Raw genomic sequence first — 23,709 nt, 5'->3', positions numbered from 1 at the left:
TTTCGGGTTCATCAAGTAAGTCAGCCACAGGAGCGATGATCATTTTGTAACACTGACAAAGGCCTTGCCCAGGTGGTTCGTGTTTCTGGTTTTGGCTAGAAGGTGCTCGGTTGTGCTCCAGAGATGTTTCAGGTATCACTTGATAAGCATTGGAGGAAGGCATTGCTCGATCTTCACATTGCTCTTGGGGTAAAATACGAAATGTTCCGAAATTTGCGGAGCTAAAAACCTCAACTACAGATCTCTTAGCTTCTTTGTAGCTGCAGCAATCATCCACCTCTATTTGTCGGAAGGATATAGCTTCTCTTGACTTGAGAATCCAGAAAAATAGACGTCGAGCGTAATAGAATATGTAAAGACAAACGCTGTTACTTTCTTTCTCCATGATCTTCTCAATACCAACCCACGAGTGTTGGTTCCACGATATTTGTTCTTCCACAGAGTACTTAGCTGCCATCATGTCTGCCAGGGCTCTAGCTCTTGCACGCTCCACAACGTAAAGCGCTTCGATATGATTCCCAGGTGTACACAACAACGCACTGGGCTTCTGATGAGGAGGATAGTGCCTGTCGAAATAAGAGATCTTAACGCTCATTTCCTCGCTTCTTTGAATGCTTTTAAGAAGGCTCGACCTCGACACATCCTTCTGCATATTCTTTCCGCCCAACTCAAAAGTGTCCGAGGTAAGTTTAAGATGGCTCCTAAGTTGCGGTTCCTCGTCACCAGTCTCGTACCACAGATCAACTGCCTCTTCATGGCATTTTTCAACCTTTGAACGTTCACCGAGAGAGTGAAACACAGTTCCCAGCTGGTTCTCGTCATGTACTGCTTCTCCTCGTTTGTCGCCGATTTGTTTTCCAATCAAACGTGCTTTCTCGTGATACTCTTTAGCTTTAACATATTCACCGAGAGAGTAAAACACAGTTCCCAGGTTGCGGTAATCTTTTGCTTCTCCGTAATTGTCGCCAATTTGTTTTCTGATTTGAAGCGCTTTCTGAAGATATTCCTTGGCTTTGACATATTCACCGACAGAATGAAACACGGTTCCCAGGTTGCCATAAACTTCAGCTTCTCCTCGTTTGTCACCAATTTCTTTAGTTATTCGAAGTGCTTTCTGAAGATATTCGTCAGCTTTGCCATGTTCACCGAGAGAGTGAAACACAGTTCCCAGGTTGCCATAAACTGATGCTTCTCCGTGTTGGTCGCCAATTTCTTTCCTGATTTGAAGTGCGTTCTGAAGACATTTCTCAGCTTTGGCATGTTCACCGAGAGAGTGAAACACGTTTCCCAAATTGTCGTAATCTGATGCTTCTCCTCGTTTGTCGCCAATTTCTTTTCTGATTTGTAGTGCACTCTGAAGATATTCCTCAGCTTTTACATGTTCACAGAGAGAGATAAACAAGGTTCCCAGGTTGCTGTAATCCGCTGCTTCTCCTCGTTTGTCACCAGTTTCTCTCCTGAGCTGGAGTGCTTTCTGAAGATATTTCTCAGCTTTGCCATGTTCAGCGAGAGAGAGAAACACAGTTCCCAGGTTGCCGTAATCCGCTGCTTCTCCTCGTTTGTCGCCAATTTCTCTCCTCAGCTGGAGTGCTTTCTGAAGATATTCCTCAGCTTTACCATGTTCACCAAGAGAGTGAAACACAGTTCCCAGGTTGCCGTAATCTGCCGCTTCTCCTCGCTTGTCGCCAATTTCTTTTCTGATTTGGAGTGCTTTCTGAAGATATTCCTCAGTCTTGCCATATTCGCCCTGAGAGAGAAACACAGTGCCCAGGTTGCCATAAACCACTGCTTCTCCTCGTCTGTCACCAATTCCTTTCCTGAGCTGGAGTGCTTTCTGAAGATATTCCTCACTTTTGCCATGTTCACCAAGAGAGTGAAACACAGTTCCCAGGTTGCCGTAAACTGATGCTTCTCCGTGTCTGTCGCCAATTTCTTTCCTGATTTGGAGTGCGTTCTGAAGACATTTCTCAGCTTTGGCATTTTCACAGAGAGAGTGAAACACGTTTCCCAGGTTATCGTAATCTGATGCTTCTCCTCGTCTGTCGCCAATTTCTTTTCTGATTTGAAGTGCTTTTTGAAGATATTTCTTAGCTTTCACATGTTCACAGAGAGAAAGAAGCACGATTCCCAGGTTGCTGTAATCTGCTGCTTCTCCTTGCTTGTCGCCAGTTTCTTTCCTTAGCTGGAGTGCTTTCTGTAGATATTCCTCGGCTTTGCCATGTTCACCGAGAGAGTGAAACACAGTTCCCAGGTTGCCGTAAACTGCTGCTTCTCCGTGTTTGTCGCCAATTTCTTTCCTGATTTGAAGTGCGTGCTGAAGACATTTCTCAGCTTTGGCATGTTCACCGAGAGAGTGAAACACGTTTCCCAGGTTGTCGTTATCTGATGCTTCTCCTCGTTTGTCGCCAACTTCTTTTCTGATTTGAAGTGCTTTCTGAAGATATTTGTCAGCTTTCACATGTTCACAGAGAGAAAGAAACACGATTCCCAGGTTGCTGTAATCCGCTGCTTCTCCTCGCTTGTCGCCAGTTTCCTTCCGGAGCTGGAGTGCTTTCTGAAGATATTCCTCAGCTTTGCCATGTTCACCGAGAGAGAGAAACACAGTTCCCAGGTTGCCGTAATCCGCTGCTTCTCCTCGTTTGTCGGCAATTTCTTTTCTGAGCTGGAGTGCTTCCTGAAGATATTCCTCAGCCTTGACATATTCACTGAGAGAGTGAAAAACAGCTCCCAAGTTGCCATAAACTGCTGCTGTTCCTCGTTTGTCGCCAATTTCTTTGGTTATTCGAAGTGCTTTATGAAGACATTCGACAGCTTTGGCATATTCACCGAGAGAGTGAAACACATTTCCCAGGTTGCCATAGTCTGCTGCTTGCCCGTGTTGGTCGCCAATTTCTTTTCTGATTTGAAGTGCTTTCTGAAGATATTTCTCAGCTCTGGCATGTTCACCGAGAATGTGAAGCACGTTTCCCAGGTTGCCGTAATCTGATGCTTCTCCTTGCTTGTCACCAATTTCTTTTCTGATTTTAAGTGCTTTCTGAAGATATTCATTGGCCTTGACATACTCACCGAGAGAGAGAAATACAGTTCCCAGGTTGCCGTAATCCGCTGCTTCTCCTCGTTTGTCGCCAATTTCTTTCCTGAGCTGGATTGCCCTCTGAAGATATTCCTCAGCCTTTCCATAGTCACCGAGAGAGTGAAACACAGTTCCCAGGTTGCCGTAATCTGCTGCTTCTCCTTGTTTGTCTCCACTTTCTTTTCTGATTTCAAGGGCCTCCATATAATATTCCTTAGCCTTGGTATGATCACCAAGAGTTTTAAGCACAGTTCCTAAGTTTCCGTAAGCTGTTGCTTCCCCTCTTTTGTTGCCAATTTCTTTGGAGATTTCTAGTGCTTTCTGGGTGTACGTCTTAGCCATTCCGTATTTACCGACACGATGAAACACGATTCCTATGTCTCCGTAACATGCTCCTTCTAAATCCCTGTCGCCAATTGCTATAGCGATGTTTAGTGCCTTCATGCAGTGTGCTTTTGCTTTTTCGTATTTAGTCTGAATCTGATACAATTGCGCCATTTTCAAGCCTATTACTCCTTCTTTGTGTGATTCGCCGCACTCGTGGAATAAGATTTGAAGCTTTTTGCCGCTTTCTGTTGCACTTGTGAGATCATTGATAAGTGCGTAACTATTAAACATTTCATAATGAACGTAAATAAGAAATGATCTGAGCAATTCATGTTCCTTTTCCAAGGCTTGGTTGTTGAGGAGAATCAAGGCTTCCTTTAATAAGCCAATCGCTTTAAGGATACGACCGGTTTTGATTAGGAGGCTAGCAACACCTACACTAACTTTGATGGCATGCAGAAGTTCTCCTATTTTATCCATGGCGGTCTTTTCTGGGATCTATGAAGTAACATAAATGAAACGACGCAGTGTATTCAAGTTTTTTAAGAAAAGTTTCAGAAGTTGAGTGAGCAGTATTGGTCTGACAATCACCCACCCATGGCGTACAATTCCATACATCATGGCCGCCGCGCAGGCGTACACGTGCCGAATCCAGTCTTAGAATTTAAACGCCGGTCAAATTTCCAACGAAGAAATAAGTGTAATTTTGCCCTACCTTGATTCATTTGTCTTTCCCAAGTCCGAACAATGCAACAGTTCTACGTTCCAAAAGTCACAACGCAGAGACAATTATATTGAGTAACAGAATGCGACAAGCTTCAGAAAGAACATAAGAGCAGAATGGACACCAGGCCCCAGTTGTTCAAAGGCCGGATAACTTTATCCGCTGGATAAGGCACTATTCAGGGTCTAAAATATGCTTCACGTTCAACGTTGTCCAAGGTTTTCGTACACTCCCAAACTTAACTGTGGTTAGAGTGTGCATACTCGCTTGTACAAGAGGAAATACTGAAATCTTTTCCCAGATTGAAACTGTCAAATAGTGACTTATCCACAGGATAAAGTTATCCGGCCTTTGAACAACTGGTGCCAGGGTCTTGTCTCTTAGTCACCGATTTGAGCAGCCACGTTGTAAATGTGATTATTACAGGAATTCTTTTTACTCTAGCTAGGACAATTGCGCAGTGGAACAATCTCCCACCAGTAATTATAACATCTACTTTGCCATGTACATTTAGGCAATCTTTGTGTGATCTTACATCTTAGTAATTTTATGTTAATGTTTTATTCATTGTTGTAATCTTTATTACAGTTTAAAGCAGTCTGCAATACTCTGTTAAGAGTGAAGACTTAACTCGTAAATAAACCGTATAATTGTTACTTTTGATTTTTCCTCGCGGTTCCTGAACAACTTTTTCATTGACAGTAAATTCCGCCAAGTTCGCCATACTTCGCTTCTTGTCATTGTCCAGTCCGCAGAGCCGGAGTGTGTGTACACATTTTCAACTTGTCTCCCTCTCAGAAGCGCTGGTCTGAGTTTCCAATAAATGCTTTCTAAAGTTTAGATTCGTAGGCTTAATTTCATCGCAAATACAATGCCCTACGAGTTGCATTCGTGGTTCGCAAGCGGGTTAAATATCGGTAAAAACATGTCTTGTTTTTCTTTTAATAGCCCGTGACATCTGAAAGGACCGACGAAATGAAGGGTTTATCAACCTTTTCACCGTTGTAAACATCGGCTGCCATGTTGAAACTGTTCAGTTTATGTTCAGCTTACATTAAAGATTTTTTCTTTACTTCTAAGTACGCTGTACAGCTTTTCCAGAGGTTACGGGCTTATTCCAACCAAAGTGTGACTTCGCGTGACAAAGTTGGTGTGACAATAAGGCTATTGATTGTGCAATGATGCAATAACAAGAAAACATGGGTGTTTCTTCTTTCGAACTTGCTTTTTATTTCAATATCTGTTAAATAATATAATTTCATCACTTAACAGTTAATTCTACGGTTTTTTACGTATTTTATGAAAGCGGGAAAAGAAAAACTGAGTGAGCCCACACATCGAGCCGCTGACTGTATGAAATTGTACGCCATTGATTACTTCAGCAGTTAACTACCCTTAAGTTACTTGGTAAACAAGGCTATTTACAAATGGACCAGTGGAATATTATTATATATCCTGTTACTTTACTATAGATTTTTTTTTTTTTTTTGTAATTAGTGCCGTAACCAGTAGCAATGGTCTTTCCCGGACATTTTGACATTCATTATCAAACAAACAAGATCACAAAAGCACTCTCCTATGTGTTTAATTCCCAATTTTGAATTCGCTCTACTAAGATGCCTTGGGTGCGGTGCGAAACAAGTTAAGAAAACAACAACAACAAAAATCTTGAAAAGTTTTGACAGAAGAAAAACATGAGTGCACGGCGAAACGAAGTGAAGAAATGTTTTTCAAACTAGGAAGTAAATACAAAGGCGTTTTAGTCACGAATCTATTCTCGGTTCGGAATTAAAACAAAATCAACCCCATACATGAAAGTGGGTACAGCATTCAACTGGGAATTTCCCCACATAATTTCAAGTCAAACGCAAATCAAAGGGCAAATTTGCTTTCTTCTTCTTCAGTTGAAATCCGAACTGCTGAACTTCCTCTCTGTTTTAGTCAACGAAATGACAGCTATGTTTCTTCTTCCAGTTATACTTTTTTACTGCGTTTTTAATTCGGAACACGCAAGAGTCCGTGAAGTTACTATTCCCGGCATTTAGTTCCAGATATAGTAACTTTTTCAATTTCATGAAATTTCCATCTTTAGTCTCACAGTGTCTCACTCAGACGTATAATATTATATCGTTTATATCTAAACAGGGGCACACCCAACGAGAACATTTAACCAACATACTTATGTTGGCTCCTGTCAAGTTCCCAGATTGTTTAGGGTCCTTTTTAAGTTATATTTTCAAAAGCACGTGGTTTTATGTTTCGAATGCTTAAGATGAAAATTTGGGCTCCGTTTCAGAAAGTTGTAGGGAACAGAACCTTTCCCCCCGAAAATTTACCACCTATTGTTGGCTTTATGAACCTTTTTTTATTCTTCGCATTAACATATTTGCTCGTTCGAAAACGAAAAGAATTAGTTTTCCAGTGTTACAAAATTTAGAGCTGACATTTTTATCTACTTGCCTTTGCAAGTAAATCCGAATTTCTGAGAAGATTTATTTGACAACGTAGATCAATTTTATACTGGCTTAAGCCAGCAATTTTATACACCGATCGCGGCGATCGGCGAAAATCGCAATCGCTGCACAGGGCACACATGGCGATTTTCGCCGATCGCCGCGATCGGCGTATAAAATCGCCGATATCCGGCATGTCAGATATCGGCGAATTGGTGAGGTTTTCCTTTTAATTTCTCCAAGAATTAGTAATGGTTGAGAAGCTAAATTAAGCAATCGAAAGCGCGTTTCAGTTCCAATTTCCAAGGACCTCGAGATTGATTAAAAAACTCGGCTACGCTTCGTTTCTTCAACCACTTCTCGCAGTTGAAATCGGATGAAACACTCTCGCTATTATGTTACATCAAGAGAAGCTTTATAATCGTGCCAGGCAACTTTGCGTGTTTTTTTTTCAATACCCAGGACGTGTATCACTCCCGTAAATATATCATCTGGGAACAATATTTCACTTGCATTGGGAAATTTCATGTCAGCACGTGCATTTTCTTTTTTTCAAGAAAATTTTCCTTTTCAAGCCGTTTCAGCCTAATGACAGCTAATATGCTTCTCTCCCTGATTGACACTTCCTTCCATCAGTTTCCAATTCAGGAAAACAACAGACAAGAGTTGAAGTAATTATTTGGCATTCAGTGCTAAATTTGGTGAGACTTTCATCTTTGATCCAAAAGTTTCTCATAACCGTATCTGTAGTGTTATAGCGTCCCTACTCTAAACAGGGTCACCCAAGGATTCATGTCGGTGTATATCCGCGGAGGTCCTTAATCTCCTGGAATATTCGGATTTCGTTATAAAGAAAATCTAAACTTATCTTCAACAAAATGACAGCTCAAGATTTTATAACACTGGAAAACTAATTCTCAGTTAGTTTTCGAAGGGACAAATATGTTGTTAAAAATGTGGAGAAAACTGTCAGCTAGCATTTTTGTAAAGCCAGAAAAGTTGGAGAATAAAATTCCGTTCCCTGCAACTTCTTGCGAGTAAAATTTTCAGATTTATAAACTATAAAACAGGTAAAAAATCCATCTGAGAACACAGTAGACAACATTTTATGGGTGGCCCTGTCTAAACTCTAAACTGAAAAAGATAAAGGCCGTGCAATATAAAGTTTGTTTTGCAAATATTAAAATATTCGTCCTAGCTTTGCAAAGTTCAACTTCAAAACTCCGGAACATTCAATGCGTTTTAAGACAATGAAACCAGTTCGTCATATTTCATGCCCTAGAGCGTCGAAAAAACTTATCGGATTAACTTTATACATAAGTTTCTTCGGCACAGTTCATAGGAAACGTGGATATATTTATAGTAACAGAACCCAGGCTCTGTAGTAAGACTACTGAATGGTCCACCTTTTGATCCTATTTTCCTTCCGTCACGACATTTAGGAATTCAGATTTTTTAAATTCTCTGATATATACTAATTGATCAGAGACATCCTTACTATGTCGAAGTCGTCTCAGAAATGCGGAATGAACTATGAAGATAAAATAGTGTTTTCTCTGGTTAATATGCCACCTAAAAGTTTAGACACACGGTAAAATTAATTCATTTTGTTTTCAAAGGGGCAAAACCTTTTGAACTGATGAAAGCGAATTAAAGCCAGCTAGTATTCTCGGAAGGCCAGCAACTGCTAATAAATTCGTGAGATACGATCTGTTGCCAAAAATTTTACTGATCTGCGCCATAAAAATTCAGCTAAGAATCCGAACAGATGAAACTTTGTTGTCGTACACAAAACTCCCTTAAAAAGGCCTGAAAACAATCTCAGTACAGAACAGGAAATCGACGTTCGAAATATTTTTCCTAAAATTATTCTCGTTAGGTGCCCCCATCATTATAAACGGCTCATGTGCATTCCTCCTTTATTGTGCCCTAACCAGTAGCAATGGTCTTTGCCGGACATTCTGAGATTCATTATCAAACAAACAAGATCACAAAAGCACTCCCCTTCGCCTTTAATTCCAAATTTTGAATTCGCTTCACTTAGTTGCCTTGCGTGTGGTGTGAAACAAGTTAAGAAAACAACAACAACAACAACAAAAACTTGCAAAGGTTTGACAGAAGAAAAACATGAGTGCACGGCGAAACGAAAGTGAAGAAATGTTTTTTCAAACTAGGAAGTAAATACAAAGGCGTTTTAGTCACGAATCTATTCTTGGTTCGGAATTAAAAGAAAATAAACCCCATACATGAAAGTGGGTACAGCATTCAACTGGGAATTTCCCCACAGCATTTCAAGTCAAACGCAAATCAAAGGGCAAATTTGCTTTCATCTTCTTTCGTCGAAAGCCGAACTGCTGGACTTCCTCTCTGTTTTAGTCAACGAAATGACAGTTATGTTTCTCCTTCCGGTTATACTTGTTAAATACGTTTTTAAGTTTCAGATATGGTAATTTGTTCAATTTCGTGAAATTTCCATCTTTAGTCTAACAGTGTCTTACTCAGACGTATAATATTATATCGTTAAAATCTAAATAGGGGCATACCCAACGAGAACATTTAAGCAACATACTTATAATGATGGCTCCTGGCAAGTTCCCAGATTGTTTAGGGTCCTTTTTAAGCTATATTTTCGAAAACAATTGGTCTTATGTTTGGATGCTTGAGCTGAAAATTTGAGCTTGGTTTCAGAAAGTTGTATGAAACAGAATCTTTCCCCCCCGAAAATGTACTACCTATTGTTGGCTTTATGAACCTTTCTTTTATCTTTTTGCATTAACACATTTGTCCCTTCTAAAACGAAAAGAATTAGTTTTCCAGTGTTACAAAATTTTGAGCTGACATTTTTATTTAATTACCTTTGCAAATAAATCCGAATTTCGGAGAAGATTTATTTGACAACGAAAATCAATTTTAAACTGGCTTATTTTTTATTTTTTGTTTTTTCAAAAGGGATTTGCTGAAGCAAAGACATGTGTTCATAAACTGATTTTTTCTCTTGATGATGGAGTCAAGATGACTCCGAAACGTCGAGCCCTAAGTCTCTCTGTATTTTTGCATGTCTTTTTTTTTTTTGTTTTGTTTTTTTTTTTGTCTCGTTTAAAATGAATAAATAAATGTTTAGTTTGTTATTTTTATATTCGGTTCGGATACTTTAAATCGAGTACAAAATTATATTTTTTTGGTGTTTAAGTGTGGAGCAATTCAACTGTCCGGCGAATTATTGACCCGAGTTTTCGCGTATCTGGATATCTGATCTATCATCAAAAGAATTGGTGAAGTAATGGTTGAGAAGCTAAATCAAGCAATCGAAAGCGTGTTCCTCCCGATTTCCAAGGACCTCGAGATTGATTAAAAAGCTCGGCTACGCTTCGTTTCTTCAACCACTTCTCACAGTTGAAATCGTATGAAACACTCTCGCTTATATATTGCATCAAGACTAGCTTTATAATCGTGCCAGGCAACTTTGCGTGTTTTTTTTAATAACCAAGACGTTTATCGCTCCCGTAAATATATCATCTGGGAACAATATTTCACTTGCATTGGGAAATTTCATTTCAGCACATGTATTTTCCATTTTTCAAGAAAATTTTCCTTTCCAAGCCGTTTCAGCCTAATGACAACTAATATGCTTCTCTCCCTGATTGACATTTCTTTCCACCAGTTTCCAATTCAGGAAAACAACAGACAAGAGTTGAAGTAATTATTTGGCATTCAGTGCTAAATTTGGTGAGACTTTCATCTTTAATCCAAAAGTTCCTCATAAACGTATCTGTAGTGTTATAGCGTCCCCACTCTAAACAGGGGCATCTAAGGATTCATGTCGGTGGATATCTGTTTGGAGGGCGTTAAACGCCTGGAATATTCGGATTTCGTTACAAAGAAAATCTAAATTTATCTTCGACGAAATGACAGCTCAAAATTTCATAACACTGGAAAACTAAATCCGTTAGTTTTCGAAGGAACAAATATGTCCTTAAAAATGTGGAGAAAAGCTCAGCAAGCATTTTCGTAAAGCCAGAAAAGTTGGAGAATAAAATTCCATTTCCTAAAAATTTTTGAGACATGAATTTTCACATATATAAACCATCCTAATAGGTCAAGCTGTATTAACTTAAAATTGGCTGAAAATTGGAGTTCGGTTTCAGGAAGTTGTAGGGAGCAGACTGAATCTTTCCCCCCGAAAATTTACTACCTATTGTTGGCTTTACGAACCTTTTTTATTCTTCGCATTAACACATCTGTCCCTTCGAAAAAGAAAAGAATTAGTTTTCCAGTGTTACAAAATCTTGAGCTGAGATTTTATTTAATTACCTTTGCAAGTAAATCTGAAAGTCTGAAAAGATTCATTTGACAATGTAGATCAATTTTAAACTGGCTTCTCTTTTTTTTGTCAAGTTTAAAAATGAATAAATAAATGTTTCGTTTGTTCTTTCTATATTCGGTTAGGATACTTCAAAAAGAGTACAAAATATATTTTTTTTCTTAGTGTTTAAGTGACAAGATGACTCTCTTTTAAGTTGTAATTATGTAGCCGTGATCAGGGAAATCATGACAAATGAGCCAAAAGAATGTCCGAATGGTTTTTGTCTGACGTTTTATGTCCGATAGGAAAAGGTTCCGTGACTGATTTTCACAAACTGTGGAGCAATTTAACTGTCCGGCGCATTATCGACCCGAGTTTTCGCGTTTCTGGAAATCTGACCTATCATCAAAAGAATTGGTGAAGTTTTCCTTTGAATTTCTCCAAGAGGTAGTAATGGTTGAGAAGCTAAAACAAACAATCGAAAGCGTGTTCCTTCGGATTTCCAAGCACCTCGAAATTGATTAAAAACTCGGCTGCGCGTCCTTTTTTCAACCACTTGTCGCGGTTTGAAATCGGATGAAACACTCTCGCTTATATATTGCATCAAGACTAGCTTTATAATCGTGCCAGGCATCTTCGCGTGTTTTTTTAATGCTCGGGACGTTTATCACTCCCCTAAATATATCATCTAGGAACAATATTTCACTTGCATTGGGAAATTTCATGTCAGCACATGTATTTTCCATTTTTCAAGAAAATTTTCCTTTCCAAGCCGTTTCAGCCTAATGACAGCTAATATGGTTCTCTCCCTGATTGACACTTCCTTCCATTAGTTTCCAATTCAGGAAAACAACAGACAAGAGTTGAAGTAATTATTTGGCATTCAGTGCTAAATTTGGTGAGACTTTTATCTTTGATCCAAAAGTTTCTCATAACCGTATCTGTAGTCAGTGTTATAGCGTCCCTACTCTAAACAGGGTCACCCAAGGATTCATGTCGGTGGATATCCTTGGAGGTCCTTAATCTCCTGGAATATTCGGATTTCGTTATAAAGAAAACCTAAACTTATCTTCGACAAAATGACTGCTCAAAATTTCATAACACTGGAAAACTAATTTTCAGTTAGTTTTGGAAGGGACAAATATGTAGCTAAAAATGTGGAGTAAAGGTCAGCTTACATGGTCGTAAAGCCAGAAAAGTTGGGGAATAAAAATCCGTTCCCTGCAACTTTTTGCGGGTTGAATTTTCACATATATAAAGTATAAAAAAAAGTAAAAAAAAAAAAAATACCTGAGAACACAGTAGACAACATTTTATGGGTGGCCCTGTCTGAACTCTAAACTGAAAAAGATAAAGCCCGTGCAATGTAAAGGTTGTATTGCAAATATTAAAATATTCGTCCTAGCTTTGCAAAGTTAAACTTCAAAACTCCGGAACATTCAATGCGTTACAAGACAATGAAACCAGCCAGTCATATTTTATGACCTAGAGCGTCGAAAATACTTATCGGATTTACTTTATACATTAGTTTCTTCGGCACAGATCATGGAAAACGTGGGTATATTTATAGTAACAGAACCTCTGTAGGAATGGTCCACCTTTTGAAGATGAATCGATCCTATTTTCCTTATGTCACGACATTTAGGAGTTCAACTTTTGTAAATCCCTGATATATACTAATTGATCAGAGACATCCTTACTATGTCGAACTCGTCTCAAAAATGCGGACTGAATTATAAAGATAAGATAGTGTTTTCTCTGGTTAATATGCCACCTGAAAGTTTAGTAACACGGCAAAATTATATTCTTTTGTTTTCGAAGGGGCAAAACGTTTTGTGCTGACGAAAGCGAATTAATAGCCAGCTAGTATTTTCGGAAGGCCAGCAACTGCTGATAAATTCTTCAGATAGGATCTGTTGCCAAAAATTTTTTACTGATCTGCGCTATAAAAATTCAGCTAAGTATTCGAACTGATGGAACTTTCTTATCGTACACAAAAATCCCTTAAAAAGGCCTCAAAACAATCTCAGTAGAGAACAGGAAATCGAAGTTTGAAATATTTTTCTTAAAATTATTCTCGTTGGGTGCCCCCATAATTTTAATACAAAGAATATAGCGAGGCTCATGTGCATTCTTCTTTTTATTTATTTATTTATTTATTTATTTATTTTTTGTGGGCAACGGGGGGTACAAACAAGTATCCGGAAATGGTCCATTGTACAGGATCGAATCGTCACCTCACTTGTAAACAAAAAAGTATTTTGTTGTTTTATGTGCTAAGGGACTCGTGCCGAGAATTGGCGAAGATGAGGTGATTATTATCGGAAATTGTCGAAGTGACAAATTAGCTGCATTAGGGGAATGTGGTGTGGAAATTTGCGTCACCATTGTAGTCGGATTTTACGGCAAAAAAAAAAAACAGAAAATAGATCGCGGAGCAAACAGCCTGCGGTAATAAACATAATGATCGAATTTGTCCAGTGTCCTTTTCCGTTAAAATATTAATTCGTACAAGCTGTACAGTCGGCATACAGAAGCAAGGTTTTATAGTTGTACTTACCTCACATTTTTTATGTCCTGATACTGTTGTTGCAGATGAGTGAGTTAGAGTGGTCGATTGAATTGCTTCGTCGCCTCTCGCATTCAAACACACGGAACTTTCTCTTCGTTCCAAGAAACCGAAGTCAGAGTAATAATACTTCATGACATCATACACTGAAAATATATTTAAAGAACAGGCACCAATAGCCGAGATGGAAACTTCTGACATATCTGGGTATTAATTTCATTTTTAACATTCTAGCGTTATTCCGGGTTACACTATTCGGAAAAAAATTTCCATATACATTAGGTCATCGTATTCGACAATGCCTTAATTCCGTGAAGCGTTAAAGTACTAGTATGAAGCTTAAAATAAGAGGGAGGGGTGGGGGGTAGATCTCATCGACACGCTTCTATTGAAATGGGGTGGCTTGTTACTTAGAAACAAACAACAGGTCAATTTTACATATTTTTTTTTTTTTTGGGGGGGGGGGGTGGGCGAAGAGTATTTGTCTCGTTAACAAGGGGAGCTTTAATTACCGAAAAAATATAATAAGATAAATCAAGATAGCAAACCAAGAGTATTATCCCATCCTTTAAAACAACACTGTTTTGGTTAATTGTTTCTTTGCTTGTTTGAGTTACGTGAAATCGAGTGGAAAATTATATTTGTCAGTCTTTAAGTGATCATGAGAAAATTATTTTGCTTTAAGTTGAATTACTGACTGAATTAGCCATGATTAGCAGTGATCACCGAAATCGTGCGAAATGAACCGAAAATAACGACCAAGAATTTTTTGTCCGAAGGTTTACTTTTTTAAGAGAGAAAACGTGTCGTGAAATTTTCAAAGTTTAAGTAATGCATTCCATAATTTACACACGGATCGGTTTGACGAGCCACTTTGGCAAGAAAGTCACTTTCCCCTCATTCATTCTAGCAGTAACAAGGGCAAACGAAATTGCAGCTACAAAATGTTTGTGACAAGCTGATATTATAATCATACAGAAAATAATTAATAATAAGAGTTAGATCAACTGATTGATCTAGAAATGGCATCTTTCGCTTTCATCATAACAAGACTGTACATGCGTGCGTGTCAATAATTAAATGCATTTCCAAGTTCCAATATTTTTTTTGAAAGCTTTCATCTTATCAGGTGAATTGCCAACAGCTTTTCAATACATGAATCGAACATTTCCGATATATTAAAATTCTAGCTTGGCTACGAACCCTAGGGGAATAAAACAACAGAAATTACATTGAGGTTCAAAGATGAATAATTTATTTCTTTTGTTTTATTCCCCCAAACGTCGTAGCCAAGCTAGAATTTTATTATATCGGAAATGGTCTATTTATTAATTTAAGTCTTATACAATTATCTCATTTTGCTTTCTAATTACGTCTTCAAACGATCCTCGAGCTCACCCCAAAGGGTAATAAGAATCATTATGAAATTTGAATCTTATCTGAACAGCTGAAGCTATCTGAGAATCAAAAGCAGCAAGATAGAGCCGTCAAAGTACAGTTATTTATTGACGTACAAGCTTATAAATAACTTTGTTACAGCTGAAAGACCTGAAAGTGTTTTTTGCGTATGCATAATACATTTCGCTATTTAGTTAGCCTTCCGGTGAGTGGGACTTATTGGCCGAAAAGGTGACAGATGCCGGAGGGGGAAAGGAGTTGATCTGAACTTATATAACGATAACGATGTGAGTTATGACAATACTGAATAATAACAATGTACATATTAAACCGGTCCAGAGTCACCCAGCTTTTGTACCTATCCCATCACGTCTTGCTCCTGGCTCACTTTTTGAGCTTGTGACATATTTTGAACCCTCAACAGAATGTTGCATTTGACGGTTATAAGTCTGTTGTTATCTCGCGAAAGTTCTGTGAAACGCCCGTTAAATCTTTTGGCCGAGTTATACTCAAAAAATATCCACGCCATTCATTTTTCGATTCATGACAGTTTTCAGTTTCGAAGTCCTTTTTTGAATTCAGCAGAAAAAATCCCATAAATGATTGGGTTGACAACAGAGCTGGACAACTGAAGAACAAAGGCAATTAAAGAAAAGATCGGATTATCAAAACCAAACGAATCCATCAAGTCTTTCACTTGGGGTATTCCCAGGCACAGCACAAAACCAAGGACCATAAACACAAGCATGCGAAGGGCCTTTCCCTTTGATTTCAAAGCAGCTTTACTTGTCGCTTTCTTCCGACTTTTCCTCCACAGATAAATAGTGATTTTAGAATAAGCTACTGTTATGATCAGCAGCGTTAAGAAAAATCCAAGAATAAAATAAACAATTGTCAGCATTTTTTGCGTTGAACCTTTGCTGGGGGAACAAACGTGCCAAAGATACGTGTTGTTAATTCCACCGACATCGGAAACCGTGAAGTTTGTCATATATCTGACTTCCTCGATATATATCTGAGGCGTTGCGCTGAATATGGAGTAGCCCCAGATGGCCAAGATGTACAGGCTGAATCTGGGATTGTGGTGCAATCTCTTAAAAGGCTTGGTAATGCTCTCGTGCCGATCCAAAGCTATTGCAACCAAGGAAGCGAAGACAGCTGTATGTACCGCGGATAATAGAGTCTTGGCAAACTTGCAAAGCAACGCTGGTTTGTTTTGAATGGGAAAGTATAAGGCGATCAACTGCGCCGGAACAACTATCAGCCGATACACCATGTCTGTGATCGAGAGGTGAAATAACATAAAGTTTGAAATGTGCTTTTTGAAGCGACGGTCTCGCACCAGCACTTTGCAAACGGTGATGTTAGCGAGAACTCCAATGAGGACGAGAAACAACAGAAATCCACATCCAAGAAGCACAAGTGACAACGTAGGTAACCAAACATTTATCCCTTCAATTTGGGAACTTACACCAGTAACATTCATTGTTCTCTTGAAAAAAGAATCTAACCTCACTAGGGAAAAAGGTATAAAGAGGGCGACATGGTCACCGGAAACGATGAAGGAATATTAAAGCGCTGTCCAATAAAACATACAGTAAGCAGTTATTTACATAAATTTATATGAGCAGCTGTCAAATTTCTGAAATATACTGCAGTTTTCGTGGTCGTATTTTTTGTGAAGCACCACGTACACTGTCAGATAATGGATATAAGTAAAACTAGAAATACGTGACTCGCAAAACCTCGCGAAGCTGGGGCTGGGTGGAAAACCCTCTTTACTCGTACTGTAGCATCAAATGAGGAGATTAAAAGGGGCATAGGAATTTTTTTTATGAGCATGGTCTTTTGTTAGTTCCACAGGCTAGTTTGCGGTTGAAAATCTATTTCTGACGCGACGTAATCTACAACGGGCGTGCAGCGCTGTCGTGTTCGATGAATTTATTTCCCACGGAAAATTATTTTAGCGCGGTCACAAACGTGTAATTTCTTCAATGCAATCTTTCACAAAAAAGATTTCTAAAAGAAAGGGAAAATATTCTGGAGAGATAGTTCTGTATCCAGTGAATAGTGATGAACATTGCAGTTGAAATTTGATCATGCACGCATATTTTTTCCGACGTATGCAAATTTTGCTCCACACGACGCCAGACAGTCTGACGTTATTCTGCGGTTGAAAATCTATTTCTGACGCGACGTAATGTACAACGGGCGTGCAGCGCTGTCGTGTTCGATGAATTTATTTCCCACGGAAAATTATTTTACCGCGGCCACAAAACGTATAATTTCTTCAATTCAATCTTTCACAAAAAAGATTTCTAAAAGAAAGGGAAAAGATTCTGGAGAGATAGTTCTGTATCCAGTGAATATTGATGAACATTGCAGTTGAAATTTGATCATGCACGCATATTTTTTCCGATGTATGCAAATTTTTTTCAGACGACGCCAGACAGTCTGTCGTCATTCATACTTTGTTTGCGCACTGTTGCCAGGCAACTGCAGGACGGACACCTTCACAGAAATATATAAACATACATATATATAAATATATGTTCGGCTCGAATTCGCACGGCTTAGCTCCCGAGCGCGCTTCGGCCCGACAAATTTATTTACCTCGCTTCGCGAGGAAATATATATATACATGTGAACTAATATAGGAACTAATATAGACCTTCTTTTCAAATTTTGTTTATCAATGGAGATTTTGGACCTTTAAGTAAAAAAAAATGACAAACATGGATTGGATATTGCTCTCATTGTTTTTCCGTCATATGAAGTAAAAGTTAATTAATTTTTTTTGCTGTGAATTTAACTTAACTGAGAACAAACCGTGAGTTATTGTGCTCTTGTCTAGTAAGATTTGTTTCAAGAGCACCCAACGAGAACATTTAAGAAAAATACTTAAAATATTGAGAATGATGTATTATTCAGTAAATGACACAGGCATACTCGGAAAAAAATCAGAGTACTCCTATCAGGAGCAGTCGAACCTAAGACCTTCTGATTACTAGTTCGGATACTCTACCACTGAGCTACAGGAGACTCCATTGCGCATACATATGCCACACATGACATTCCAATCCTAGCAGTGTACAGGATGTTTGTCCCATGAACCTAGTTTAATGGCCTTAACTACCACGAGTCTCCTGTAGCTCTGACTCCTGATAGGAGCACTCGGATTTTTTTTTCCGAGTATGCCTGTGTCATTTACTGAATAATACATCATTATCATTTATTCACAAGGCTTAACATATTCCATCACATTCATTTCCACTTAAAATATTGTCAAAACAAGTTAAAATATTGTCCCCTGTATATTCCCAGATCGTTTTGTGGCCTTTAAAGACATATTTGTGTAAGCGTATTCAAACCTTTAGCTTAAACTTTCAGTTCCGGAAAGTTTTAGGGAATGGAACCTTATTCCCCGAATTTACGAGCTGTTGTTAATTTTACGAAATACTAACTGACCTTTTTTTCCACTTTAAAAAACATATTTGTCCCTTTGAAAACGAATGGAACTGTTTTTACGAAATTTTTATCTGTCAATTTGCCAAATTATGAAAAGTTGAGATTTTGTTAACACTTAATACGCAACTCTAGGGCGGTTAAGGCCTTCTGAACAGATAACCACCGAAATGGTCCTTTGGTACCAAAAAATTACATATTTTGGTCTAAAATAGCGCCCCCCCCCCCCCCCTCCCACCTCAAAAATTCACTTTAATTGAAACCATGATAAGAGCGTGAGGGTAGTCTAGGTTCCGATAATGACTTATCGGTAAGTTTATTGGCTTGGTTTTCAACTTCTTGTAGTGCCTAAACACTATGATAAACCATCTTTTATGCTGCGAGAATGATATGCAAAATACGTCGTTTTAGCCTTGTCATTTAGGTATTTTAATTTGTTGAAAATTTAACTTTTTCCCCTTATTTTTTGACTGGGTGTTTTGATATGAAACGTCTGTCAGATTTGGACCTTTATTTTAAAATTCTTTTTTTTTTTTTTAAGTATTTTAATTTTTTTCAAACAAAACAAATATTGAACATCAACAGCACTGGTGGTTCAGTGGTAGAATTCTCGCCTGCCACGCGGGAGGCCCGGGTTCGATTCCCGGCCAGTGCAAATTACTTTTTACTTAAACCTGTTTTCAACTTATTTGACCTGAACTGTATGTTATACTTGAACGGTTGCTTTCACTCCAAACACCGTTTTCGAAGGTGTATTGGGGTAGCACATTTCTTAGTATATTTGTTTCAACTTTTCACCTTATTTTTGATTGGGTGTTTTGATATGAAATATCTGTCAGATTTGGACCTTTATTTCAAAATTCCTTTTTTTTAAGTATTTTAATTTGTTTGCAAACAAAACAGGACCGAACATCAACAGTACTGGTGGTTCAGTGGTAGAATACTCGCCTGCCACGCGGGAGGCCCCGGCCAGTGCAAATCACTTTTTACTTAAACCTGTTTTCAACTTATTTGACCTGAACTGTATGTTATACTTGAATGGTTGCTTTCACTCCAAACCCCGTTTTTGAAGGTGTATTGGGGTAGCACATTTCTTAGTCTATTTGTTTCAACTTTTCACCTTATTTTTTGACTGGGTGTTTTTGCCCCCGCAGGGTTTTGGCCCAGAGGCCAAAACCCGAGGAGGCACCCTAGGATTCCCCGCGTGTATACATATAAGGAATTTCAAAATGTAAGAAAGTAAGTACTGTAAGTAAATTTGTTAGTATATGCGAAAAAAATCGCGATTTGATCAAACTAGGCGCGCACGGTCGTCTCGGGTAATATTTCAGCAAGCGCGCAAGGTGCTGTCGGGTAGCCCTCATTCTGCATGAGGGCTTCGGGCAGCGTTTGACGGTCTTGCGAGCAAGAGTGTGCGTTTCGTCGTCCTCTAGCAGTATTTCGAGTTCTTTCTAGCAGTGTTTCAAGGTCTTGCAACCACGAGTTCGCATTTCGCCATCATTTAGTAGCATTTCAACCACGAGTTCGCGTTTTACCATCTTCTAGCAGCGTGTCAAGGTCTTGCAACCACGAAGTCACGTTTCGCCATCTTCTGCATCTTTATCAGCCTTTAAAACCACGAGTTCAAATCTTCGAGCAGCGTTTCAGGGTGGGTTTTTTGCAGTTCAGTGATTTATTTGAATTCAAAAGCATTCAACAGCAATGAATAGAATCGCATTTCAACCATCGCGTTTTGCCATCTTCTTGCAAGGTCTTGCAATCACGACTTCGCACCTTTCGCCATCTTTAGCAGCCTTTCAAACCATGAGTTCACATCTTCGAGCAGCAATTGAAATAGATTTATATTGCCTGATTTATAAATAAATATACTGCAGATGATTATATTTTGATAGATTTATACATTGTTGCAAGTTTAGTTATTGTTGTTATGGTTATTATAGTGTTTTTTCCCAACAATTACTAAATTTTTAACGTACAATACATTCCTGTTACACAGAATATTAACTTTACAATTGAAATACATTTATATCAACTGATTTATGGATAATATATTGCTGGTAATTATACATACAATACGTTGCTGTTTCACAAAACAAAACTGTATGACTGTAATAGATTTCAATGTCAAATTTACAGAGAAATATGCTAACCAGTTACATGGATGTTAACTTCAATAAATATTCAAACGTTTCTTTTTTAAAATTCGTATGCACAGTATTTATATCCAGTAAAAACCATATACAGGTGTTAAACAGATCTTCAAAAGCGGGGGCAGCTCTAGTGAAAACTATTACTAGTGATATGAAATGTCTGTCAGATTTGGACCTTTATTTCAAAATTCCTTTTTTTTTAAGTATTTTAATTTGTTTGCAAACAAAACGGAATAAAACATCAACAGCACTGGTGGTTCAGTGGTAGAATTTTCGCCTGCCACGCGGGAGGCCCGGGTTCGATTCCCGGCCAGTGCAAATTATTTTTTACTTGAACCTGTTTTCAACTTATTTGACCTGAACTGTATGTTATACTTGAATGGTTGCTTTCACTCCAAACACCGTTTTTGAAGGTGTATGGGGGTAGCACATTTCTTAGTCTATTTGTTTCAGCTTTTTCACCTTATTTTTTGACTGGGTGTTTTAATATGAAATGTTTGTCAGATTTGGACCTTTATTTTTAAAGTATTCTAAATTGTTTGCAAACAAAACAGTACCAAACATCAACAGCACTGGTGGTTCAGTGGTAGAATTCTCGCCTGCCACGCGGGAGGCCCGGGTTCGATTCCCGGCCAGTGCAAATTAAATTTTACTAGAATTCTGTATTCTGTCTTTGTTTCTTTTTGCTTGTTTGTTTATTCGATTTTCGTTTCCTTACACTTAAACTGTAATAATCACCGATTCACCGATTTGAAGAACGGGTATAATATATATACACTGGTATAACGCTTCGTTAAAGCCACGGGCGGTTACTCTTAAGATGTTCTTTAGATCAATGAATTCATTTTATTTGCTCAAAAATAATATAGAAGTCAGGAAACGTGCTATAACCTTGCGTACAAGCTTATGAACATTCTGATGTTGTGTCAATTATAAAAATGGATTCGACCCATGGCTACAATGGCTTACCTTTGTTTACCCTCTTCAGTGTAGTGGGCCCGAGCATTAAACTTCACAAAGAAGTAACTTACATTGAAAATAACAACTGGCAGGAGGCAGATCGAGGGGTTGGGAACTCTGGATTTCAACTACGGCGCCCAAACCTCTCCAGCCACGCTGCCTCGGTAAAGTCCATCAATATTCCCAAGCTATACACAGCAGAAGCAAAGCTGTCAGCATGAAAAATCCTCGCCGAGGCATTTTATTGTAAAACGTTTCGTGAAAACCTGTTTTCAACTGATTAGACCTGAATTGAATGGTTGCTTTCACCCCGAACCCCGTTTTTGAAGGTGGATGGGGGGAGCACATTTCTTAGTCTATTTGTTTCAGCTTTCTTCCCATACTTTTTGACTGGGTGTTTTGATATGGAATGTCTGTCAGATTTGGACCTTTATATCAAAATTCCTTCTTCTTTTTTTTTTTACAGAATGGTGTCGGGGGGCGGGGGGGGGGGGGGGATTGCTAGATACTGGACGTCTATTGGATCATCTACGATAAAGAATCCTGCCGTCAACTGACCAGAGAGCGCGTTCTCTTAAATTAAGGTTCTGTAGTCATGCAGTCTATAATCATGCATCAAGTATGCAGCTTAAGCCTGGTTTTCACTAGTGACGCAAGCACAAGCACAAGCACAAGAATGCTTTTTTCATAGTACAGTGAAAACGGCCTCCGTGCAAGCATAAGCACTGAAGCGCAAGCACACTTGTGCTTGTGCTTGCGTCGCGTTCGTTTTCACTTGATATAAAGCTCTTATACTTGTGCTCGTGCTTGCACCTTCTTTACACGATAGCGGCAAAATAAGGGTGCGTTCGATTGACCCTTTTCCGGAATAGGAATACCTACAACGATGACAAGAAATCCCTCATAAGAGGTTTAGGAGTGACTGGAGTACGGAACGAAAAATTACTCAAAAAGAGAAATCTAACAACTATTCCGCTTATTCTTATTCCGGAATACGGTCAATCGAACGCAACCTAAATTTTTTGTCCAAATATGCGCCTTTTCTATTGTTAGTCATTGTTTGCAGCCTCTAATCAATATTCATGACAGTACTTGGATTGCAGGGTTCGCTTTCATTTCAAACTTGTCGTCCACGAAAACAGGTCAACTCTTTGAAGGCTGAATCAAACCCTCAAGCAGTGTCCAAGTTCAAAGGATGAAAGTTTCGCTTCAAAATAACAAATGGTAAGTACTTGTTGTTAAAAATTCAAACGTAGAAGATAATTCAATTGTATGTAGTAATTTATCAAAAATATTCGCTTGTCCTGAACGCCACTTCAATTTGATTAACTTCAGTTGGTGCCGCGCATTTCGCCTGTCAGAGTGCAATTGATTCAATGTTTTGCCACAACTGAAATTCAATGCTAAAACATAAATGAAGACAGCAGGAGAAAAGTAGGACCACCAATATCTGAAACGCTTTAATCATACAGTGACAAACTCTGGCAAATATGTCGAACCGCCAGCCACGTGCATTATTTTACTTTGACCGTCACGGCCGTACATACATTTAAAAGTCATGTCGTTCGCTTCCATGCATTGAAGTTGGAAGGCTTTGCAGTGACAATTAACTATTTTTTGTTAAGTTGACATGAGGTAGGAAATTCATTAGACTTTCTCAAACTCATTAATAATTCATGATGAGAAAACAAAGGAAATCACTACCATGAAGGAGGTTTGGAACTGTGATCTTAATTATCATAAAATTTTGTGAGCTTTTGCTTCGAATTTCTCCAACAATTATCAATAGTTTGAGAAGCTATATCAAACACTCGAAAGAGTGTTTCCTCCTATTTCCAAACAACTCGAAGTTGGTTAAAAAAAACTCGGCTGCCCCTCGTTTTTCCAACCTACTTCTCGGTGTTTGGAAATCGGAGGAAACATTCTTCCTCGTGTTTGATTTATTACATCCAAATTAAGTAGCGTGCTTAGGCCAGTTTAAAAATTTTCTGTTACAGATTTTAAAAGAAGCTTTCCTCGTTAGTTTGGATGTGGTGGGCTTGTTTACCGACCAGAAGCTCAATTTTCTTCTATTTTATTTCTCAGAATCTTCAAAAGAGAAGAACACTGGATAAAGAGAAGCGCAAAGAGATCAAAGAATCAAGAAACAAGCACGGGCTTCACAAAATGGAAGAAAGATAGAATTCAATTTAAATAGAGTTAACTTGGAAAGATGGTAAGTGACGGTATATAACAAAGCATTTTATTCCACTTGAATATTAAAACAAAAGGAAAAATTTCCGCACAG

General features: G+C 38.5%; 1 protein-coding gene and 3 non-coding genes across 6 annotated transcripts in view; 3 read left to right on the top strand and 1 right to left on the bottom strand.

Annotated features, from left to right (window-relative positions):
- The window catches only part of LOC146480558 (uncharacterized), an 18,694-nt gene extending 5,156 nt beyond the window's left edge, over positions 1-13,538 (bottom strand). For all 3 annotated transcript variants that reach the window (XR_014864724.1, XM_085109737.1, XM_085109738.1), the window contains exons 1-2: positions 13,441-13,538; positions 1-3,898 (exon numbers count right to left, since the gene is read on the bottom strand). The exon at positions 1-3,898 is cut by the window's left edge. Coding sequence is in view for 2 of the 3 variants with exons in the window: in XM_085109737.1 (XP_084965863.1) it covers positions 1-3,880 (3,880 nt within the window). In the remaining variant the exon portion in view is untranslated. The remainder of the gene's footprint in view (positions 3,899-13,440) is intronic.
- Positions 13,539-18,896: 5,358 nt separating this feature from the next.
- Positions 18,897-18,967, top strand: Trnag-gcc (transfer RNA glycine (anticodon GCC)). The gene has a single exon. It is a non-coding gene; the product is annotated as a tRNA-Gly (tRNA).
- A 1,742-nt stretch (positions 18,968-20,709) lies between these two features.
- Positions 20,710-20,780, top strand: Trnag-gcc (transfer RNA glycine (anticodon GCC)). The gene has a single exon. It is a non-coding gene; the product is annotated as a tRNA-Gly (tRNA).
- Positions 20,781-21,031: 251 nt separating this feature from the next.
- On the top strand, positions 21,032-21,102 carry Trnag-gcc (transfer RNA glycine (anticodon GCC)). Its single transcript has one exon. It is a non-coding gene; the product is annotated as a tRNA-Gly (tRNA).
- Positions 21,103-23,709: the final 2,607 nt, after the last annotated feature.

This window comes from Pavona decussata, unplaced genomic scaffold, assembly GCF_977016875.1.
Source record: "Pavona decussata unplaced genomic scaffold, jaPavDecu1.1 SCAFFOLD_53, whole genome shotgun sequence".
NCBI classification, from domain to species: Eukaryota; Metazoa; Cnidaria; class Anthozoa; order Scleractinia; family Agariciidae; genus Pavona; species Pavona decussata.
The sequence above is the reverse complement of the archived record's forward strand: the minus strand, read 5'-3'. Positions and strand labels throughout refer to the sequence as shown.